This window comes from Bidens hawaiensis, unplaced genomic scaffold (assembly GCF_021521415.1).
Source record: "Bidens hawaiensis isolate Kalapana, Puna unplaced genomic scaffold, B.hawaiensis_p1.1 tig00076366_1, whole genome shotgun sequence".
Lineage (NCBI taxonomy): Eukaryota > Viridiplantae > Streptophyta > Magnoliopsida > Asterales > Asteraceae > Bidens > Bidens hawaiensis.
In genome coordinates this window covers 2,445-27,323 of record NW_027506717.1, presented here as the reverse complement: position 1 = coordinate 27,323, position 24,879 = coordinate 2,445, and the positions used below count along the sequence as shown (strand labels likewise).

The 24,879-nt window shown below is 35.8% G+C and overlaps 1 protein-coding gene and 1 pseudogene across 1 annotated transcript; both read right to left on the bottom strand.

Annotated features, from left to right (window-relative positions):
• Window positions 1-8,756: 8,756 nt before the first annotated feature.
• Window positions 8,757-17,524, bottom strand: LOC143618445 (uncharacterized). The gene is made up of 14 exons (XM_077090661.1): window positions 16,994-17,524; window positions 14,728-14,817; window positions 14,589-14,651; window positions 14,368-14,454; window positions 14,137-14,286; window positions 13,883-14,028; window positions 13,553-13,787; window positions 13,352-13,462; window positions 12,099-13,157; window positions 11,107-11,364; window positions 10,834-11,019; window positions 9,593-10,747; window positions 9,162-9,512; window positions 8,757-9,057 (listed from the first exon to the last, which is right to left on the bottom strand). The coding sequence occupies exons 1-14, from the start codon at window positions 17,426-17,428 to the stop codon at window positions 8,791-8,793; spliced, it is 4,593 nt and encodes a 1,530-aa protein (XP_076946776.1). The 5' UTR covers window positions 17,429-17,524; the 3' UTR covers window positions 8,757-8,790.
• Window positions 17,525-21,578: 4,054 nt separating this feature from the next.
• On the bottom strand, window positions 21,579-23,224 carry LOC143618444 (putative anion transporter 5; annotated as a pseudogene).
• Window positions 23,225-24,879: the final 1,655 nt, after the last annotated feature.

The following is a 24,879-nucleotide window of genomic DNA, read 5'->3' as shown; positions in this document are numbered from 1 at the left end:
GTCTTCAGGGCCGGGCCGGGGTGTGCGAGCCGCACCTTCGGCCGGGGCACGTAATATTTGGGGGCCAAAACTTTTTTATGTATATATATATATTTGCTGGTGAAAGATCTTGAACCAAACGACACCGTCAATTGGTCGTTTGGTAGTTAATTGTGGTGTTTAAAGCTAGCCGGAAAATTAGCCTCGTCGGAAAAATATGCCGGAAATTCTACAGGTTTTAAGGTTGAAGATGACTCAAAATCAGATTTTTAAGGAATGACAAAAATGGCCCCTATACTTTATTTTATAATTTAATCTATTATTTACACACTCACCCCTTTTAATTTTGTTTTAATTATACCTCACCCTTAACTTAATAACTTTTGATTTAACAACATACCATTTCGGCAATTAATCTATCAGTGTTTCGAAAATTGGGGGTATTACAATAATACTATATTTTTGTTATGTTTATCGTTATAACATTAATTGTCGTTTATAAATATTAGCTTATATTTTTTCGTTTTTCGTTAAGGCCTATGAGCCTTTTTTTTTCAGCTCGACCGAGGTATTTAAATTTTCGGAGACGCCCAAAAACCGAACAACCCGACCCGCACTAACCCAAGCCTGAATAACCAAAGCAATTATTGTCTTACTTTTGAGCACCAAAAAGAAAATGAAGTGTTCGCATTTTGTTTTTTAGAACAAATATTTCCGGGTATGTGGGGTTTTTGGGTTAGTTCGGGTCGGGTTCGGTTTTAGAGGTCAAATGAAAAAACTAAAGGTTTGGATTTTTGTTTTGGGTTTTCGTTACGGGTTTTTCTACTCGAGTTGTTCGGGTTATTTTGCTTAGAGGTTTGTCGGGTTCTTAGATATAAGATTGTGGTTTGTTCGGGTTATTCTAACTTTATTTATTTGTTTCTCAGATTTGGCAAGAATCGGGATATGTTACGCTCACGAACAGCGATGATACGATTGTGAGCGTAACGCCGTAGATTTTGATAAAGTGTTTGTAAACGTCACATGTTAAATTAGATTTATGAATTTTGATTTTGTTGAATTCGAAAAATTTGTATAGATTCTTTAATACGGAGCAGGTTTTTTAATAATTTTGTTAATGTAGCAGTTTTTTCTTCTTATAAAATAGAAATAATGTCATCTAATAAAATAATCAAGTTTGAAGCGGTGGAGTAAAAACCACTTTTTAACACGAGAACGCTTTTAATTTACCAAAAGTCTACAAAACACACCGACCCGACGGTTTCTATCGGAAACCGGACCTGACCCTACCTTACCCGTGGGTACGGACCATGTTTTGGTTTTCCCCCGAGAGCTGTACCCGAACCGGAACCGACCCGGACCCGGTGGAATCGGTTCTGCCAATACCCGGTCAAACCCGACCCTACCCTACCCGAGACCCGAAAAAAACTCGATGGAACCGGTCAAAACCCGGACAAATACACGACTATACCCGGAACCGATTCCTACCCGGTCCCGTTTTTTACTTTTGTTGACCATACCCGGTTCCGGTTCCGGTTCCTGAGAATACCCGATTTTGTGCATCTCTACTTGTAACCGTCCCGCGCCTACACAATCATTCAATACAATCCACTTACTTCCGTTTAACCAAAACAAGCGTTTCATAAAATATGAAGTGAAATTTAATTTTTCATAAATTCAGATTCTAGTTAAGCAACAATAATGTCCTTCAATGGCGAATTGTGAAGTAGCTATTATAGATACTCTATGTTTGTTGAATATTAGCGTATATGTACAACGTGTCTATGCTAGCGTATATGTATATATGTTTCCGTATATGTTTCCTCTTGTCCATAGATAATTGTTTGTAACCACTTTTACATTTTGAATGAGAATCATTATTTGAATTTTAAAAGTTGTTAAAAAAGGAGAACTTTGTTGAAATAAAGACACGATTTAGGATTACATAACCTTTAAATTAATAAAATTGAAGAAAAATAATGGAAAGGGGTTTAATAAAGAAAATTTTCTTACAATAAATTAATAACTAAACACAACTAGCTTGATATAATGACAAGAGTGTAACTTTTAACCAAATGACTATGAATTTTAGCCTCATTTAGGGGATAGAGTAAAATAGGTATAAACAATACTTTCGTTTAAAAAAAAGAAAAAAAATAGCAATCAATTATAGATAATGAATGCCGAGCACTAAGAAAATATTTTCACATCAGTCCTTTATCATAGCTATATATAGTAATAATCGTTGTGAAGCACGGCTAGAATTTATTGCAAAAACACTTAAAGATCCAAAACCAACAATAACGTCCTTAGTCACAATTTGAAGATAAAGTCTTGATGACGTTTGTTTCTATGGTGATTTACTTTTTTTTATGTTGAATATATCGAATAGTAAATATGAAGTGAAATTTAATTTTTCATAAATTCTTATTCTTGTTAAGCAACAACAAGGTCTTTAGTGACAATGGCGAATTGTGAAGTAGCTATTATAGATACTCTATGTTTGTTGAATATTAGCGTATATGTACAACGTGCTTATGCTAGTGTATATGTTTATATGTTTCCGTATATGTTTCCTCTTGTCCATAGATAATAGTTTGTAACCAATTTTACATTTTGAACGAGAATCATTATTTGAATTTTAAAAGTTACCAGTGCCTCACTTTAACATTGGATTTACTCATAAACGCAGTTCATAATATCAGAGTTAATAAAAACATTCACGGAATATTAAAACATTCAAACCATTAAATTACATAACCATCTTTTCTTGTCTTAATGGGCATTCAAATTATTTAAACATAAAACATTGTCTTTTAAAACATCATAACATAACACTTCATTGAGATGCCAGTGTCTTCAAATCCATGCCATGTGCTTCCCCTCAAGCAAGTTGCCTCATTCTACTCACCTGCGTGCATACTAAAAGTCAGCTACGCTGAGTGAGTTCTAGTTAATCAGACGACATACAATACATTCACATACTAGCATATGCACCCGGAGGTACATACCTTCATATCTTCTTACACACTTACTTGCATACATACTTTCATTCTTTCTTTCGTACTTACATACTTTCATTCATACATATACATTTTAAAGAGCATTCCGCCCTATAACCTTCGCCGATATTATTAGGGTCGGTTCCCTACGTTCGCCGATATTATTAGGGTCTGTTCCCTACATTCGCTGATACTATTAGGGTCGGTTCCCTTCATTCGCCGACATTATTAGGGTCGGTTCCCTACATTCGTGCTACTATAACATACCTGTCATTTTCATACTTTCCTTGACGATATGTGCAATCTCCGAAGAGCGTTCACGTACCATCAACATTTCATACATACATTGCTCATACATCATACATATTCATACATACGTCATTCATACATCATACATATCAATCATACCTTTAACTAACATCTGACGGCATATGCAATATCCGAAGATCGTTCACGCACCGTCAAGCAATCGTCATACATAAATCATACAAGGCATACACTTACCACCTAAGGTAAGTGTATTGACTATCACATCGAGTATGCACACAGCCCCGAAAACATAACAACGAAGTGGGGCTAGAAACTCACCTCAATGTGGTTGCATTCACCGTTTACGGTTATTCCCTTCTTGAGCTGTGCACGACTAACTGTATAATAATTATACGTATCAATAAACTATCACTACACATATCGTCTTTCTAGTTTAATTATTACCCTCAACGTAAGGGGGTCCGGGGGCAGCGCCCCTGGCAGCGGGGTTCTAGGGGCGGCAGCCCCTAGCGGGGTCCAAGGGGCAGAGCCCCTGGCTGGGGTTAAGCTGTCAGGTTAGCTTAGAAAAATTTTATTTTCATTATCTGCCTTAACACATTTTCCATTAGGATTTTGAATCATTAAATAATTTGCTACTTAAAAGTTCAAGGGCTTCTTTGTAATTAAATCCTTCTTTTCTAAGTCCGGGGACCATTCTGTAATTCTGTTAAACATCTTGTTCTTTACTTATCCTAGCGAACTGGTAACGAATTGAAACCTTTAACGAACTGGTCATGGTAACGAACTGGACCCTCTGACGAATCAATCCATATAGCGAACCAATCCAGGTAGCGAACTGGACCTTCTAATTCGTTACCTCCTTTAACGAATGACTATAACGAATTGGGGCTAATTCGTTATCTTTTTAACTATAGCGAATCAAGGGTAATTCGCTATCTTTTCCCCTAACGAACTGAAGCTAATTCGTTACATTCCCACAGACGAATCAGCTTAGCGAATTACTTCTAATTCACTAGTTACCCTTAGCGAACTAGGGTTAGGTCAGGGAATGTCAGAACATTCCCTGACATTCTTCTTAACCCCGTATTAACTTTTCCGGCGCCGCCGCCGGAAAACCGCATATTCGTCGGAAAAACGAGTTTTAACTCGTTTTTCACCGTTTTTCGTCTCGTTCGATCCAGATCTGAGCTAGGGCGACCCCTAAGCTCATCATAGGTTCGGTTTATACCCGATTCCACCCGGATCTCGTGACTTAAACAGTTTAACGGTGTCGGCTGGCCGTTTCGTGATTATATCTCACGGATTTAAGCTCATACAATATCATAGTATCATTACCTTAGATCGGGATCGTTTCCTCCTTGATGATTTCGGTTAGAGTGAGAGAGAAACAAGAGAGAGAGCTTAAGTGTGTGTTTTGGGAGGTGTATGGAATGTGTGAAATGAATGATTAGTGGGCATTTATGACTTATATAATTATAGATCATGGACTTAAGCCCATGGTCCTTTCCTCTTTCTTTCATAGCCCAAGTCCATAACCTATTTCAATTTAACCCAAAACTAGCCCGACTCATAATAACTTGTATTATCATTTATTAACCGAAACTAGAAAACGGGATATTACACGAATTGTGAAGTATCTATTTTCGATACTCTATGTTTGTTGAATATTAGCGTATATGTACAACGTGTCTATGCTAGCGTATATGTATATATGTTTCCGTATATGTTTCCTCTTGTCCATAGATAATAGTTTGTAACCAATTTTACATTTTCAATGAGTTATAAGTTGTTAAAAAAAGGAGAACTTTGTTGAAATTAAGACACGATTTAGGCTTACATAACCTTTAAATTAAAAAATTGAAGAAAAATAATGGAAAGGGGTTTAATAAAGAAAATTTGCTTACAATAAATTAATAACTAAACACAACTAGCTTGGTATAATGACAATGGTGTAACTTTTAACCAAATGACTATGAATTTTAGCCTCATTTAAGGCATAGAGTAAAATAGGTATAAACAATACTTTGGTTTAAAAAAAAGGGATATTGGTTTTAAATACTCCGAACTTTGACCCATTGGTAGATAGCACTCCCAACTTACGAAATGTTCCTCAACACTCCCAACTTTTAACATATTTTCTTCTGACACTCCAGGAGTAACGAGACACTAACTCTGTTAGTATTTGGGGTAAAAATGTCATTTTTCAAAGTTAAGGGCTAGAATCAGAATTTTATTTATTATATATTCCATCCATTTCTCCACCCAACCACCACCCTTCTTCCCTGCAGACAACCACCAGCCACCACCGCCATCAGAGACCACTACCACGAGGAAAGAATCTGTCACCACCATCGTCGTACCTTACCCTCGCTACCAGATTTAAGGTCATTGTCTTACCCTACCATCGCCATGCTATCATCCCCATCTTCGACCGACCTCGTGTTTATCTTTGCTTTTACAATTAGTGCACCGCCATGATCATCTCCGCCACACACACACAAACACCATCGCCAACATCATCTCTGATTTTTGGATTTTGAAATTGGAGGTTTTGTTGGAAATGTTGGAAATTAAAGATCCAGATTAGTAAGACAAAGGTTTGTTGTGCACATGTCATCTTGAAATTGGGGGTTTTGTTGGAGTGATAAGTTAAAAGGCCTTGTATACCATCATCAAGAAAGCTAATAAGTTAAGATGGTACAATGAGTTTGACGTGACGGTGAATTCTGTCAGTGGTGGTGATGGTTGGTGGCTGCCAGTGGTGGTGGTGATCGGTGGTTGTCAGCAGGGAAGAGGAGGTGGTGGTTGGGTGGAGAAGGAAGTGGAATATATAATAAATAAAATTTTGATTTTTTCCTTGAACTTTGAAAAAATGTCATTTTTTACCCCAAACACTAACGAAGTTATTGTCTCGTTACTCCGGAAGTGTCAAAAGAAAATATGTTAAAAGTTGGGAGTGTTGGGGAACATTTCGTAAGTTGAGAGTGTTATATACCAATGAGTCAAAATTGGGAGTATTTAAAACCAATATTCAAAAAAAAAAAGAAAAAAATGGCAATCAATTATAGATAATGAATGCCGAGCACTACAAAATTCCTTTCACATCAATCCTTTATCATAGCTATATATAGTAATAATCGTTGTGAAGCACGGCTAGAATTTATTGCAAAAACACTTAAAGATACAAAACCAACAATAACGTCCTTAGTCACAATTTGAAGATAAAGTCTTGATGACGTTTGTTTCTATGGTGATTTACTTTATAATTTATGTTGAATATATCGAATAGTAAATATGAAGTGAAATTTAATTTTTCCTCTGATTCTTGTTAAGCAACAATATGGTCCTTAGTGACAATGGCGAATTGTGAAGTAGCTATTTTAGATACTCTATGTTTGTTGAATATTAACGTATATGTAAAACGTGTCTATGCTAGCGTATATGTATTTATGTTTCCGTATATGTTTCCTCTTGTCCATAGATAACAGTTTGTAACCACTTTTACATTTGAATGAGAATCATGATTTGAATTTTAACAAAGTATAATGGGCCCTATATCTTTATGGGTTAAATTGGATTTCAAGAGTTATAATAAATCTTAATTGGTCATATTAGGTCTTATATGGTAACACTGGGTTTGTAGTGAGTCATAGACATAGGCAAAAATAGGTGGCACATCTCTTAACTTGTCATTAAGATCAATCATACCGACCTAATTAAACAAAGTTGATCATACTTAACCCACATATTCCTTAAACTTAAAATAGTTGACCAAATATTGACAAAGTGACAAACATTGGACCTATTAATATATATGGGTTTTATGTTGTAGCCTAATGTTATCAATATAATCATGTCAAGAAGTCACAGTCAACTTGAATGTTCAGTTTGGTTTGTTTTTAGGCTAAAACTGAACCAAAAACCAAAAAGTTGGTTTTTGAGTTTTTGAAAATCATTTGTTTTGGTTTTTGAGTTTTTGAATTAAAGAAAATAAAAATGCGTATTCATTAGAGGTGGCAAATGGGTTGGGTTGAATCGAACGAGTCATGGGTTGAAATGAGTCATTGGTCAAAACGAGTATGAGTCAAAATGAGTTTGGGTCAAAACGAGTCAATTAAAAAAAGGGTTGTTTTTGTTTTGGTCAAAATAGGTTAGGGTCAAACCAGGGTTTTTTTTTTTGTGTGAACGAGAATAATAGCGGAAACATTTTAGTTTTTTTAGATTTTTCGTTTTTTACTTATATTTTAAGTTATGATTTTTTTAATTATTTTTTTAAATTTTTTTAAGGGGTTTCTATTAAAATCAAAAACCCTCAAAAAAATATTCAAAAATAATAATAAAAAAATTATAACTCAAAATATAAATCATAAACAAAGGAAAAAACACTAAAATGTTTCATACGTTGTCCTCGTTCTATAAAAAATAACCATCTAGAATCGAACCGGAACCGAAAGAATCGACGAAAATGAAACAAAGAAACAAAAAGCCAAAAACGGACCACATCAATCGAAATCGAAAAAATAAATCAAAACGAAACTAAAAGAATTCAAACCGAACAAAAACAAAACTGAAAAAACGAACAAAAACGAGTCCGGAATCGACCAGAAAGAAACAAAAGAAACCAAAACCTAACACGTCACGGGTGAAATCTCGTGTTGACTTGAAACCCGAACCGAACCCGTTCCGATCTGAAACTCGTTTCGTGCCGAAACCTGTCTTGTACGAAAACCCGTTCCGATCCGAAATCTATCACATTTTCTTAGGACACTAACCCACATCGACCCATTTCTTTGAACTTGTCGACCCATTTTGACCCGAAAATAAAATGATGGAATTTCAAATGACTCATTTTGATCCATTTATTTAAAACATTTTTACCCAAACCAACTCATTTAACTTTTAAAACAACTCAAATTGACTCATTTGAAAGGGTTTGGGTTAAGATTGTCACCCCTAGTATTCATATATAGAAAGTATTCTTGTCATTTTAAACACAAACATCTTTTTAAGTTCTTTTAAATACTTTCTATATATGAATACACATTTTTATTTTCTTTCTTTGAAGCCATTTTTTAAAAGACGAGCAGCATTTCTTCTATCAATTAATCCTTTTTAAGTTCTTTTAGATGCCTTTATTTTTATTTTTTTTGCATTATCAATTAATTTTCAAATCAGTAAAACGCAATAGCATACCGATTAAAGTAGTTTCTTGACTCAAAAGTCGCAAATTAACTCGTCCAGTGATCAAATCAGGTTCAGGTTCGAGTCAAGGTAAACCTGTTGTAATAAAAAAACTGTCTCCTATAGAAAACTGCCATCTCAGAAAGAGGAATACAAGTATTTCGCATAGTCGCTCTACAATAACCAAATCTACAAAAACTTTAATCGAGTACTACTGACTTAACCTTTTGATATTCAAAAACACAATGTAAAAGTCGAGCTCGTTTTACCTTTCAATCAGTCATACATCTCTTCAACCAAAGAGTTTTGGGAGTCGGCCTCAAATCAACAAGTTTATAGTTACAATGAGAAAACTAGATTACTCTTCCATCTTGCTGTTTTCGATGTTTGAATCGTCTTCATTAACAGATTCACCAGTGTTCACGCCATTGGTTTCCACTGTCTGCATATCATAATTGGTGCTATCAACGACGTTGTGAGTTTCAGTGTCCATTGGTTGTTCGCCACCTGGCAGGTTTTGTAAATCGGTTTCCCTGTCATCTTGCTCAGATGAAACATCCTGAGGATCATTTTGCTCACTCGGGCTTCCTGTTGATGCATCATAATGTTGGCTCATCATTCTTGCCTGATTAGAATACCAAAAACACGTTTAGCACATATGTTACATGTATTATTAACGACGAAAAAGAAAAAAAAACAATTTTTACAAATCCACATAATAAAAGGTACCTGATACACCTGATGCATTCTAAAGTTAACAATTCCAGCTATCTCCTCAATGCCACTCACAAAATGTGTGGGGCCCGTGTCGTCAAGAAGGCGTTCAGTAATCGGTGCAATTTCATGCAAATTTAAAACAAGTTTGTCAGGCCTCTGAAGTAGACGCTGAAATGTCGGTTGCAGTTCATAACATTGTTCAAACAGTGACAGACGACAAAACACATAAAGTCCCAACCGAGCACGAGACATGGCCACAATTAATCTTCTAACATCACGAAGATGTCCCACAAATCGTGTCCTCACAAGTGACAGTAAAATGAAATCATTCTGTTGACCTTGAAACTTGTCAACTGTTGTCACCTGTAAAGGGATCATTAAAACACTCATGTTAGACAAATCAAAACATACATCAAATTTCAAATTACAAAATAACGACTAACCTTGTTTGGAAGGCCGATAAAATCATAGGGTGCACATCTTCGGTTAATAACATCGCGTATCAGAAGCTTCTGGCCATTATAAGTTGTCAAAATGGATATCTTATTTGCAGGATATCCTAATAGCCGCATATAGATATAAACGCTAACAAGATATTCAGCTTCCCCTTCATTCTGATAAAACCAAGGAGACGGTGCGCTTTCACCTTTCCCATGATAATCAGGCACGTCAATCAACTGATAATCATAACCGAATCCCGCATTAGCTTTATGAAAGAAAGGATTCTCTTTAACATAAGGAAGATCGCCTAAATCCCTATATCTCCAGTTATAAAGCTTGGCTAAACTCGGCCGGGCCCGACCTTGAGCGTTCAGCTCAATATAAGGAATTCCCAACCGAACAAACCGCGTAAATAAACTTTGATCCATGTGACTGTATTTTTGGAACGCCATATTCTTCACGACAGGTGGCAATTGGTGGTGATCACCGATTAAGATGCACCGTTTAAGTCTTGCGTACCCATCTTCTTGTCTTTGAAGTAACATTGGAATAAACGTCTCGATTTCCAATATTTGTGCACTTTCTTCCATTAAAAGGTTGTCGTATTTAAATCCCAGTTGTAGGAAGTCCTTTCGTTTCAAAGCTGCATGAGTACACGTCATCGCCACGATCTTTGCTTGTTTTGTCATAAGGTGATTAGCTCGGTCAACCGTTGACTTTAACAGTTCAAACGCTCGGCATTCTTCAAGCTCCTGGAACACGGTTTTAAGGTGACTAAAACAACCTTTAGCAGCCCGCATGTCATCCTCAAACGATTTCCCAGTAAAAACCGGTTGCGGGGTGTTGGAAAAGAAATCGGTAAACGGAAACCGATCTTTAACATACGCGGGTTTATCTTGATTCTTATCACAATCGGCTAGAAATTGTTCCCAACGGGAGTACACATGGAGCAACCAAAAGTACCCAGCTGTCTCACAAGTGTAACCGACATCTTCCGGAAGCTGTAAAGATCTTGCAAGCCTTTCAACTTCACTTAATAATTCCAGACGTCTCACGAGCATTGCGTTGACCCGACCTTGACGACTGAAGTCAAGATCTGTTGCAAGTTCTTGCTCACCTTGACCGAGTCGAAGAAGATAACGAGCCGGTACATCTCTCTGTCAAAGTCAACAAAGTCAACCCATGTAGATATAACAAATAAGCTTGAATGTAAACGTGAAAAAGTATTTATGCGAAACTATACCTCCATTATTTTTTCAAAGAGGTCATTCAAAGCTTGATTTGAATGTGTGATTATTAATGTCCTTTGAGAAGGACAGTTGTGATAAAGAACATTCAATATCTGAACAGCAGTATCAGTCTTCCCGGTACCAGGTGGACCCACTACCATTGTCAAACCTGGTTGTACACCCGAGACTATTGCCCCGACCTGCAGAAAATAAGATTATAGCAAAGACATGATGATACAACATTTTATATACAATACAAATATATATATATATATATATGCACACACCTGTGTGGGGGTGAATCTAACAGAATTCTGTTTTGGCTGATCTTGAGGATATGGACCGGGATCAGGAGGCCTGTATGCCTCAACAATTAGTTTTTCCTTCTCAGAAATATCCTGTGTGGCAACATCCACTGTATCTGTGGTGGACTTCTCATTCCCAGAGAGAGCATGAGAATTTCCCTTCAGATTTCTGGGAATATTAATCCGAAATGGAGGTCGTGGATTTAAGTTTTCTGTGCCATCTGGATTTGTAAACATCACCTGAAAATAAATATTGCTTAGTTAAAACATCTACAACATACTCAAAAATTGGACAAAATACCCTTAACTGTGAATATTTCAATTCAATTACTAGGCATGTAAACGAATCGAACGTTCAGTGAACGGTTCATGAACCGTCTGAAGTTCATTCGTCAATATATTCATCTAAAAATTTTGGCCCATTACAACTTAGTCTGGTTCTAATAACCTTTTAGGCCCAACACATTGTTCCACACATTACTTTTCCTTGGTTTTAGCTAAATTATATTTGTTTATCTATGTTCAACTATGTTCATTTGTTTGCGTTTGTTTATAATGTTGACGAACGAAGATAAATGAACAAGAATATGTTCATTTTCTTAGCAAGTGAACACAAACAAGAAAACCCTGTTCAATTAACTATTCATGTTCAATCGTTTGTTCGGTTGAAGTTAAACGAACGAGCATGAACATCGTGTTCGTTCGGTTCGTTTACAAGCCTACCAATTACCTATAAACAGGTCAGCTTCAGACTTACCTAAACAGTTATATTAACAAAAATTTAATGATTTCGTACTAAATTATTTGGTGTACAATATTTATCACATTAATTATTTATTAAATCCAAAAAGTGGATAAGAGAATGCATGCATGTGTCCGATCAGTCAACCGAACCCTTTGTGATCCAAACCAAAAAACTACCCCTTTTGACCCGAACCCATGTTGTCCCACCCATTTTGCAACTGGAAACAAACCTGATAATCGGTAAAGCATTCTCTAACATGATCAGCATCAAGAAAAGTATCTTTGAAATCAACGGTCTCCAGTAAATCAGGCATATTAGTCCATTGAGCAGCAGAAGGATTACCATATCCCAAAAACACATCATGCAACCAATCAGGAACAATACATGTTTCATTCATGAGATCTCTAATGGACTCTAATATAGCCTTAAAATTATTCTCCTTCGGCTTCCTTCTCATCAAAATATTAAACGTACCATAAACATCCTCCGCACCTTTCTCAGCAATATCAGTAACATCCATATGATATTGTGCAGTATCAAGTGCAACCGTCACAGTTCTTAGCTCACCTTTTGGTGGTTTCCATTCATCCCGTTTAATCCTTCCCGTGAAATCATTCATCAAACCACCTTCTTCATCACGAATTTCAATAATTTCACATCCTCTCACAAATTGAAGACCAAGTTTTTGTGGGACCGATGCTTTTTCAGCCTCGTCAGCACTTAATGGCTCGAAAGACGGACGGATAGAAAGCAAAAAGAGAACATCATGTTCTTTTAACGCATTCCATTCGGATCTAATTTGTGTTCTGTAACTTGAAATGCTGAGAGTGACCTCCGCTTTTACAGATGCTGGTTTTACTTCACCAATGTTTGGTTGTTTTACTTCAGTGATTTTAAATTCTTTAATCGGCACAGCCATTCTTGACCAACCACGGAAAGCGGGTTGACCTTCGTTGTTATTGTAAGCAAGGAGATGTGGGACCGCTTCTTGAATGTCTTCACGGATTTCATAAGTAGATTCAAGACGGAAGAGATTAAAGTTCCTAAGAAGATAATCATGAAGTGTTAAAAACTGTAGATTTAGCTTTGGAAGTGCTAAGCAGCCTTCCCCTGAGTAATTAATGCTCGGGACGAGGCTTTCGTCCCACATTATCTGTTCGTTTGGATACAGTGGTAGAGCATTAATGGCTTCCTTTTGAGACTGCTGCTTTTCAAAAAAGGAGACCATGACTTCAATAAGAAAGTCAACTCTTTTGGTCCATGGGTCATTCTTTGAAACCAACTTAAGCTGCAATAAGATAAAAACAGCATCAGACAAAACAGCAGGTTTTCCCTTGAAAAAATTATAAAAAGACAATAATACCCTACACATACTTGGGCACAGAACATCACATGGTGAATATTGCAAATTATAGTCACAATAATCATATTTTAAAGTGGACAAACAGATTATATAAATAATAATTTATATAATTTACTGACCTTATTGCAGACTAAGTCCCTCAATTCATCAGGAGAAAGTACAGATAATTTCTTTGAAAGATCAGCACGCTTATGTATCGCCCCAATGTTAGCAAGTGCAAGTTCTTTCAACTACAAGAAAAATTATGCTCATTTTCCAAAATCTGAAAATATAAGGCCCCTGATACATGCATTCTTCACACGGATTAAAAATAGACATACCTTGGGTATCTTTTTAAATGAAAGTAGCTGGAAAGCCTGAAACCGTTCATAATGGGCTTGAAGAACCTCATCGTCTGTCATTTGTCTCCCTAAATTATCATCAATCTCAAAACCTTCATAGTACTGCAGCAAGTCAACCAGCTGTGCAAAAAGCTTCCCTTTTTCATGTCTATAAAGAACACTTAGATGGCATTTTGCAACCACCGCCACGTCAGCGACAAGAGGTTTAAAGTATCTGTGGGACAATCAAAGAAGAAAATTAATATCAAACAAATACATTATCAACTTTGTGAACACGAGAAAATATTCACAGATAGTCAAATATGTCACCTCCTGGTTGGAAGCTGGCTCAAAAGGTCAATTAAGAACTCCATAAACCTCTCACAATACAAGATTGAAGCTTCATTAACTTTTTCAAATCCACGTGCATTGGACCCTTCATCATCATCATAATAAAATACTTTGGAATCAAGAACCTGTATATTAAGAACAAATAGAAGTTTGTCTAGCTTCCTGTGCTACGCTTTTAATGATTCAATAATAAAAAATAACACTATATAGTTATAACTTTAAACAAACATCACCTCTAGAAATTCATCAATGAGATTCCTCAAGAACTTCACTTCCAGCATTAATGACATATCCAAAGATTCCCCTCGTTTCTTTGCCTCCTTGGCTTTTTTGGCAATTCTTTTCCATTTCTTGATCAAATCTGGATTAAGACAAAGCTCCATCTGAAAACAAACCAAAAGAGAATCACAAGTGTATCATGACAAATGAGCTTAATGAAAGAAGAATATGGTGCATGAATTTACCTGAAAACGACCATAGGATATACTATGCCAGCAATGTAAACTTGCCAATTTCATGACTTTCTTGCTGACTACATCATCCTCTAAACTCTGTCACAAAAAGAAACCAAGAAGTGAGGCAATTATAATTTGTCCCAGACTCCCAGTGCAATCATCTAATATGACATTGACATTCATTATGCCAAATTTCTATCAAAAGGGTATAGATAAGTTCTATATTTTACCTGGAAGGCATTAATCATGAAAAGTAGATAATTTGTCTTCTCTGCAATACTCAGGCTTCTTCCCTGCATTAAATATTCAAAGTCAGCCAGTAGTCTTGACACAACAGCTACCAAGAAAGCAAGTCACGATGTCACATACCTCCTTCAAGCAGAGAACCCTCTCAATAAACGCCTTAAACATATCTTTTCTATCATAAAAGCATATCCACGCAGCAACATTCTCACGAAACTGCACATTTACAAAATAAAATATACTTAACACATAAGTTCAACATAAAGTACACACAAACATTCTCGTTCACCTTATTACCGAGATTCAAACCCTAACCTTCCTTAATGACCTGTATCACTCTACCTTCTACCAAAAACTTCAAACGATATCACACTCAACAAGAATACAAAAGCATATTCTCTACTCAATCGTTATTAAACCCTACAAGCAAGGTATTATATTTCGATATGACCTACAAGAGTTTTATGTTTATATTGCAGGCTAGTCAACTGGATTTGGTAGACTACCGAAAATTGTGCTTACATGAACTCCTTCACAATATTATGCATACAAAATTGAGTTCACTACTCATGGAAACTGTAATTGTTATACAAACCTCAACAGCACAGCATTAAAACACCAAATTAGGCTGCAAGCAAGCCAAATGTTCGGCAAACTATTCGTGAATTGTTCATAGGGAAGTTCGTTAATGTTTGTCCGTATAATGAATGACTGACCATGAACAAAGAATTTTGGGCGATTAACTAAATGAAAAAACACGAACAAAAGCCATTTTCATTCAATTGTGTTCGCTTACATCCATTTATGTTTGTTCATTAAAAATTTTAGTACTTAATCATCATCATCATCGTCATCATCATCGTACTCAGTATATCCCACCAATAGCAAAGCTATGGTAGGGTCTGAGGAGGGTAAGATGTAGACAGCCTTACCTCTACCCCGTAGGAATAGAGAGGTTGCTTCCGGTGAGACCCCCAGCTCGATGGTAGTTTTGCATCAAGCCTTGGACATAAGGCACATAACACTCAACCATTGGGACACCGGCCGATTGGTGCATGTACCCTTGTCTTTCGGCTATCAACGCTACCACATGATGCCTGATTAACCTTCCGCCACTTTTAACGTTATTTTCACGAGATTAGTAAAATAACGTCAAAATTAGTGCAATTCCACTTTAGCCCACCTGAGGGTTCACACATATACACATTATATGCGCGCACCCAAGCAGGGCATTCTAATGACTATTCTAATCTGATCATATACATTTAAGCGAAATTATTGGCTACAAAACAAAGATGTATATGAATATTATGTAACTGATTCATACGTAAAATTAATATATGAATATGAATATTAAAAAAACCCCAACACACAACTTCGCAGCCGAACAGAATCGTTGACACTAACCTTTTTCTTTTAACCAAATCAAACAAAACATTGTTTACCTTCATTTGGGTTCTTGAACCGTTCACGAACAAGTTCATTTCCTTAACAAACACGAACTTTCATTCAGTTCTTAGTTATCAATAACGTCCGCCCACTGCGCCTAGGCGCTATTTATAGGCGAGGCGATCATTTCACGCCTCTAAATAGGAAAAGCGCAATTCTAGGGGCAATTTCCGGTTTTTCTGGTTTTTTTAAATTTCTATGATTTTTTTTATTATTATTCACTAACTGAGTCATAATAATTACCTAACAAGGGGGAATTTACTTAATTTAATATAATCTATTATATAATCTTCGACTATTCTAGATGATTAATTCTTATTGAATTTTGTTATTGTTTAATAATTATTTTTAATTTGCTTTGCTGAATTCCCACTTTATGATTTATGTTTCCTGTTATATGGTTAAAGCTTGTGCCTAAGCCCCACGCAAGGCCTGTGCGCCTAGCGCATTTGATAACTATGATTCAGTTAGCTGCTGTTCATGAGCCAGTTCGGCTCATTCACAGTTCTACAGTATACACACAATTGAGCCCACTTCTCATGTAAACTATATTTATTCTTCAAACCCTAGCACTACACATACAATTATTAATACAAATACGTTCTCATTAATCATAAGAATCATATAACTAAAAAACACCAACAAAAACTTTGTAGCCGAACCAAGCAGTTGACACTAACCATTTTCGGTTAACCAAATCAAACAAAACACTGTTTGTCTTCATTTGTGTTCTTGAACCGTTCACAAACACATTCATTTCCTTAATAAACTAACACAAACACAAACTTTCATTCATATAGCTTTTCGTGAACCAATTCAGTTTATTCACAGTTCTACAGTATATACACAATTGAGTCCACTTCTCCTAGAAGGTTAGAATCTACAGTACACCTAATTATTAAAACTACACATATAAATATATAATAATTAATAATATCACTACCTTCTCATTAATCATAAGAATCATGGACATAACATGCTCAAACGACGCCGTATCGGGATCGAAATTCGGCCAGAGATAATTCTCTAAATACTGACTCACTTCCAGTATCATGACTCTCTGCAACGGCACCGTTCGCCTCAATCCTCCATCCTCCTTCACCACCAACTCCATCTCGTATATCTCCTTAACCAGATCCGCACTAAACGGAGGAGGCTTATCGTTATTATCCGTAGTCGATTTAGACCAGTTCGCATTCGCAATTTGAGTCAGTCTGTCACGCTGGATCTCACCTAGGGTTATTGAGCTCGGAACGGTTGTTTCCGGTTTGGATTCCGGCGGCCGTTCTGGTAGGTCGTTTCCGGCGACGGTGACGGGGTACTCGGCGACGCGGTGGCGCCGGAAGTCGAAGACTCCGGTGCCGTAGACTTTCGTCATGGTGTGTTAGGGTTTGAGTGAAGGTGAATTTGAAGGTTTAATTTGGGGGTTTGATGAAAGAAACCCTAGTTATATTATACCCTGGTAGTGAGAGCAGTGGTGTGTGTTTATTATTTGAAAACGAAACAAGTCGGTTTGAGATTTAAACGGGTCGACCCTGATTAAAATTCTTAATCGCTTCGGGTTAGTCAACAAAAGTCAAAATCGATTTATGATCGTTTCGGTTCAGGTTAAAACTGGTTTTTTGACCAGGTATGATCAGTTTCGGTTCGGGTTTTGGCCGGTTTCGGTTCAGGTTTTGGTCGGTTTTGGTGAAGAAGATTGCAAACTGGTTCCGAACTTACGGTTTCAATTGGTTCCAAACTAGTTTTTATATAATCGGTTTTAAACCAGTTCGTTTTTCGGTTTGATTTTTCAGGTTGTTTCGGTTAACCAGTTTATTTGCCCACATATATGAAGGGTGTTTGTCGGATCAGATAACGGATTATTCTACTCGGATTATTCGAATTTAAAAATTTTAGGAGCCTATCTAAACATAATTCGGATCGGATTCGAAAAAAATCCAAAATTAACCAAATAACAAAATTCTTCTAGTATCTTGTCCGTAGCATTTTTTACACATTTAAAATCACATTAAATATACAAACTGGAAAATACAAGTTAGTCTTGAACATAAATTCAAATTTCAAACTTCAAACTTCAAACAATAGTCTAAATAAGCATACAAAACATAAAAATGTCACTAAAAACATGATGTATATTTGGACTAAGCAGATATTTGAGTAATCCATACAATCCGGATTTTTTAGAATTTCATATGAAAATCCGATCTAAATCCGAATTAGTTATTCGGATATTCGGATAGATCCAATCGGAATATTCAAATAACAATTCAAATTGGTTTATTTGGGTTTCGGTTTTCGTTTTCGTGAACAACCAGGGTTGTGTGTTTATATGCAGTATGTTATAATTACCGTCTTAATTATTTTTGTTAATGTGAAATAATGATTTTGAAAAGAAAGAAAGTAAATGGGTTTAAATCAACCCGAACTCTGTTGGTTTGGTTTGTCATTTTTAGAATGCTGTAGTTAAAGAATCGAATAAAGTTTTGTAAAAACTATAAAATTATAGTTTGTGATGTGTGTTTCATGTAAGATGTAAGAAGTATAAAAAAGTATAGTTTAAGAATAATGAATCAAAAGTAATAAATATAATGGATTCATTATAAATGATAATTTAATCACTATAACAATATATTAATGGGCTGTTTGGTAGCCTCTTAACAGTCATTAAAAGGCTACCTTTTAATGGTTAAGAGGTAGTCTTAAGTCTGAATGATTAAGAAGCTACCTCTTAATTATTCAGACTTAAGGCTACCTCTTAATCATTAAAATATTATGAGTCATTAAAAGGTAACATCTTAATAATTGTTATGATTTTAATAAAGGATAGTATCAAATAGACTAATGTTTTGTAAAGAACTTAAATAGATGTCATTAATGAATAGTGTGACGATTTCATTCACCAAAGGTCCAAAATGGAATCGTTGTTTAATTTCTTGGTTATTGTTTGTATTATCTGAAATAGTTGAATTGCAAGGGAAAAGAAAATATGTAACGTGGATTGATTTTTCTAAGACTAATTAACAAATTTATTAACACACTTTAAAAGTTCATTAAAGCCATAATTTATCAACAAATTTATTGGATGTTAAATACCATTGAATGAATTACTTTTTATTGGCATCGGAAGTACCTTGCATTCACAATTTAATGAATTTTCCATTTATTTGATGGGTTGGATAAGATATTATTTATGGTTAAATTCTTCACAACTTATTAATTGATATAATCTTTTTGGTATGAATAGTTTATTAGTCTGGGCATGGATGTTTTTATTTGGACATCTTGTTTGGGCTACTGGATTTATGTTTTTAATTTTCTGACGGGGATATTAGCAGGAGTTGATTGAAACTTTAGCATGGGCTCATAAACGCACACCTTTGGCTAATTTGATTCGTTTGAGAGATAAACATGTAGCACTTTCCATTGGACAAGCACTATTCGTGGGATTAACCCACTTTTCTATAGGTTATATATTTACTTATGCAATTTTCTTGATTGCCTCTATATCAACGAAGTTTGGTTATTTTTTTAATTGATTGTTTTGTATCCCCGATAATCTCATTTCTTTCGATGAAGAAGAGATCCACCTTTTTAACTTATATTTCTACATATAGGATCCGACTTGTATCATGGATACTAATAGGAGCTTAACGAGTATGGCAAAAAAAAGGTTTGATTCAGAGGGAAAAGAATAGACAAAAATTGGAACATAAATATCATTTGATTCATCGATCCTCAAAAAAAGAAATAATAAAAGTTCGATCGTTGAGTGACAAATGGAGAATTTATGGATTACAATCCCCACCACGGAATAGCGCGCCTACACGGCTCCATCTACGTTGTTGTCAACTGGAAGGCCAAGAGCTAACTACCGAGACTTTGGACTATCCGGACACATACTTCGTGAAATGTTCATGCATGTTTGTTCTCATGGGCAACAAGATCGAGTTGGTAAGGATTAAAATCTATATTTATTTCATTTCTATGATCGATGATCATAGACGACATCTTTACTATTATGTATAAATAGGCTATCTATTAGTACATATATGGCAGGTGGGCGCATTCAATCCTTGCTTGTTTATCGAAAATGAGTCACTTAGCTAAATAATATGTTGTGTGTATGTAAAATAAATTTGTTGATAAATTTTGGCTTTAACTAACTTTTAAAGTTTAATAATAAATTTGTTAATTACTCTTTTAAAAAATATATTTCCACCCAACTTCTTCAATCCTCGCCTACTTTGCATACAAATTTTAATTTCTTTTCATTTATAACATTTATGTTGAAAAAGTTGATGGGTTGTAACAAAGTAAAACATGGATTGTAGTAGAGTAATAAAGATGAACATGGATTGTAGTAGAGTAATAAAGATGAAGGCTTCTGATAAATTAAAATATTAATCTGTCAGAGTAGGGATGAGCAAATTCGGTATCGGTTTTGGTATCGAATTGGTACCAAAGTTTTGAGTTTCGGGATCGGTACGGTACCAGTATTTCCTGAATTTTTACCTTCGGTACCGATACAATCCTGGTACCGTACCGGTACCGAACCAAATATTTCGGCACCGTACCGGTACTGAAAATAACGATCCCTATGCCAGAGTCATTGGAGGGATTCAATAAATTATTTTATTTTCAATTTATTTTAAGTATTAGATTTCAGTCACATTACCATTCAAGTGAACTTTACTTACTATTAAACAATTACCATTAAACTTGCAACATGCTTTTCTCAGGAGACACGATATTCGTTTGCCCTATAAGGTAAAACAAGTTGTTTTGTTTTCCTTAGCCATGAGCATGTTTTCCTCAGTGAACTAGTGATCATAGTTATCAAAAGCGTTCGCCTAGTGTGCCTAGGCGTAATTTTCAGGCAAGGCCGAACCATACAGCCTTGCACCATCAAAAGCGCCCTTCCGCTAACTTTCAGGCCAAAAATGACTTTCTGATGACTTTTCCGCTTGGATTCCTACCGGTTTTTGGCGGATATATGCAAATTACTGCCAAATTCCGTCTAGAACATATACGTGGTTACATCACCAGAGAGCAGAAGTTAAAGAGGAGAGAAAGAAGATGATAAAACGAAAACAAAGACTTTGCTTCAAAACTTACTAACAATGTTTTATATGTTAATATTTCTTTTACACAAATTATCTTAAAAAGGTTACATTTTATTTTGAAACTATTTAAATGATTTTAATATTTAAGTATATCAGTTCTATAAATATATTTTTTAGAAAGTAATATTAACTTTATATACTTACAGTATAAATTTGTTATTTTTCTCAAAGCATAAAATATATATATATTTTTTTTATTTTAATGTTTTTATATCTTAAGCCCTTGCTTTTTTTTGTGCCTAACGCCTAGGCCTCAGACAAGGCCTATGCGCCTTGAGATAGGCCTTGAGTGCGCCTAACTCCTTTGATAACTATGCTAGCGACATCCTGGAAAATTAGTAGGCTTTGTTGTTTTTGTTTCTAGTAGAATCCGCCATCGGGTCTCTGACCCGACTTTAACCTCTAAAATACCCGAATTTAACCACTCAAATTCGAAACTTCAAAGCGGGACATCATGGTGGCTGAGGCTAACATTAGAGTCTGGCCACAACCATGTCGGTTTGGTTTCGTAACTTCGTCATTTATGCACACATAATCATAAGCATTCCATAAAACACAGTTACAAAATATGGAAACAACTCTTGACCATCTGCATAATATCAATGCTGTCATTAGGCAGTATAACAGTATTGTAAAGTTTTAACATATCTCTATTGAAAAATCATAATGCCAGAAAAAGCATTAGTAGGTCAATATATCATATAAATCTATAATATGCCTAAAAACAAACTTCCCTCAATCAAATATCCTCTCACCGGTTGAAAATAATAAAAACACGAACGAACTCAAAATGCAAAGCAAACCCGGAATAAAGAACACCATCCTCCAACTATCGGGGCTAGAAAGATCCGAATCCGTAGCTTTAGAAGCTTCTAGAAGCTGACCTGTCAACCCGACCCCAATTATACCCGCCAAAGTACCAGCTGTATTAGACACCCCCATGACAATGCCAGCATAACGAGGCGCAATATCCATATGATTCACTGCAAACCCGGCTCTCCCGAGTGCCAGAAACCCGAGAGCCAATGAAGAACAAAGCACCACACCGTCGGGTGTTCTAAAATGAGGAATTGCGATTAATGCAAAAGAAGACACTAAAAACCCAACGGTGTTTAAAACCTTTCTCGTTAATGTAACCGACATGATTCGTTTGGTTATCACATGATCGGCTATCACCCCGCCAATATTTGAAAATATAAACATGTTTAAATACGGAACCATTTTAGACGAACCCATTTCTTGAAGGCTCGACCCGAGACCTAACTCAAAGTACGTCGGCAGCCAGTTCATCAACACGTATAACGCGTAATGAAACGTGAAATTGTTAGCAACAATAGCCCACACGGGTAAGCTAAAAAAGATTCTCTTCCACGGGATTTGACTTTTGTCGGTTTTAGTCCTTTGACTTGGACCGTCTTTGACCGGTAACAACGACTCACCGAACCCAGACGCAGCGGCTTTCGGATGCTGCGAGCGTGGAGGGTCAGTAGCGAACTTAAACCATAATAAAGACCACATGCCGCCTAACCCTGCTTCGGCTAGAAACACGGATTGTGGGCCCAGAAACTTAACCAAACTAGGTAACAAAAGCATACCCATGGCTGCACCTAAGTACATTCCAGATGTGGTTAACGAAACGGATCTTGACCGTTCATGTGGTGGGACCCACTGGGCTAAAACAGTATGAATAGATGGGAAAATGAAGCCTTGTGCGACTCCCACAAGTAACCGGCGATTATTAAGGTAATGACTCGGTTCGGGTCAAGTGGGACCAAAGCACAAGTTAACGACCATAATATAAACGAGAAAAGTAAGACCCGTCTACCGCCTATTTTTTGAGCCACCCAGCCACCGGGAACTTGTGATAACGCATAACCGTAATAGAACGTTGACAGTATTGTGCCTTTGCTTGATTGACTTACGTTTTCAGCATCAGCGGCAACTGTGTATGCAATTGAGAACCCGACACGTTCAATGTAGCATACAGATGTGCAAATGAAGGTTAAAATGACGATTAAATATCGCGTCGGAAATGTGGCAATACCCATTTTCGTAATCATTTCTTGATGTAAGTTCATATGTTACTAAAATGTATGCTCATTTCATGTCAAGCGATACGACATACGATGCACCTGCACACATATATCATTCAAATATTAATCTTTTCTCTTAGAAAGTGTCCAAATTTTATATTTTGTGTTTCTTGTACACCTGTAAATCAACCGAATGAACACGAACAGTTAATAGAACAGATTTTGTGGTCATGTTCGTTCGTTAAAAAAATGAACATGTTCGTGTCCGTTCATTTAAGATATGAGCATTTTCATGTTGGTTTTCGTTCATTTAACTTTTAACAAACACGAACAGTTAATCAAACAAATATTTGTGCTCATGTTCGTTCGTTTAAAAATTGAACATGTTATTGTTCGTCTATGTTTGTTCGTTAAAAATCTAAACGAATAATTCATGAACATAAATGAATAACTGAACAAAAATACGATATTATGGGGTCCATCTAATATATAATTTACAAATAATATTTAATTATTTGCTAAATTTATAAACGAGCGTAAAAAACAAGCATAAATGAACAAACGAAGCGTGTGTACATGTTCATATCGTTTAATTAAACAAAAAAAAATTTTTGTCCATGTTCATTCGTTTATTAGCCGAGCGGTTCACGAACATTTCACTAAACGTTCGTTTCGTTTCCAAGCCCTAGTAAAAAATGCTAACTTTTAACTTAAAACAACTACAAAACCAATCACTTCTAATCCCCCCCCCCCTCTTTTCAATTAAGCCAACAAAATCCAAATTAACAACTAATAATAAATTCAACAGTAAAAAATGTAATCACATTCCGGTTAACTGTTTAATAATAACCAAATTAACATAAACAATCTCTTAACAAATTAAATTCTCCATCTAAAATTGGAAAATATTACCCCAATATTTAACCTAATTTATCAAAAACAGCTAAAACCCATTTCATATAACAACAACAGCTATACAATCACATAAAATTAAAACAAAAAGATCAATGTAGTATCGTGACGGCGGTTAAAACCGTAACTAACGGATCGGATTACCTTAAATTGGATGTCGGAAAATGGGTTTTGTAAGTGCAGATCGGAGGTTGTTTATTGTCGGAATATGTGGTGAGTAGATTGATTAATGAATTGGATTATTGTGAAGTGGAAATTGGGGGTAGAAAGAAATGATTTTGACAAAGGGGTTTTGTGTGTGTGTTTAGAGTTAGATGATGATGATGATAATGGAAGTAGTCAAAGATTGAAAGTCAACTTTTGGATCTGAAGCACTAGTACAATACATGTGTTGGTTTGCCAGTGTCACATGTTTGTATTATACAAAATTTATCAGGTAAAAATTAAACGAGACAACTTATCTAGGCTTGAGCTTAAAATGAATCTAAGATTAAGCCAACAAGCTTAGCTGAGCTTGGGTCGAGTTTGACTCAGTTACAAGAATGAACCAACTCTGCTTAGGTTGTTTCGAATTAAGTTTTTTTAGCTAGTTTTATTCGAGTTTTTATCGAACAAGTCATGAGCTCAAGCTTTTTTGAACAACCCTAAAAATAATACAAACTCTGGATCACCACGTCAATAGACAGTACACTGATATTTTAAAAAACGGCGGAAGTCATGACACGCAACAATAATTTTGGGTTATGATAGGCATCTCT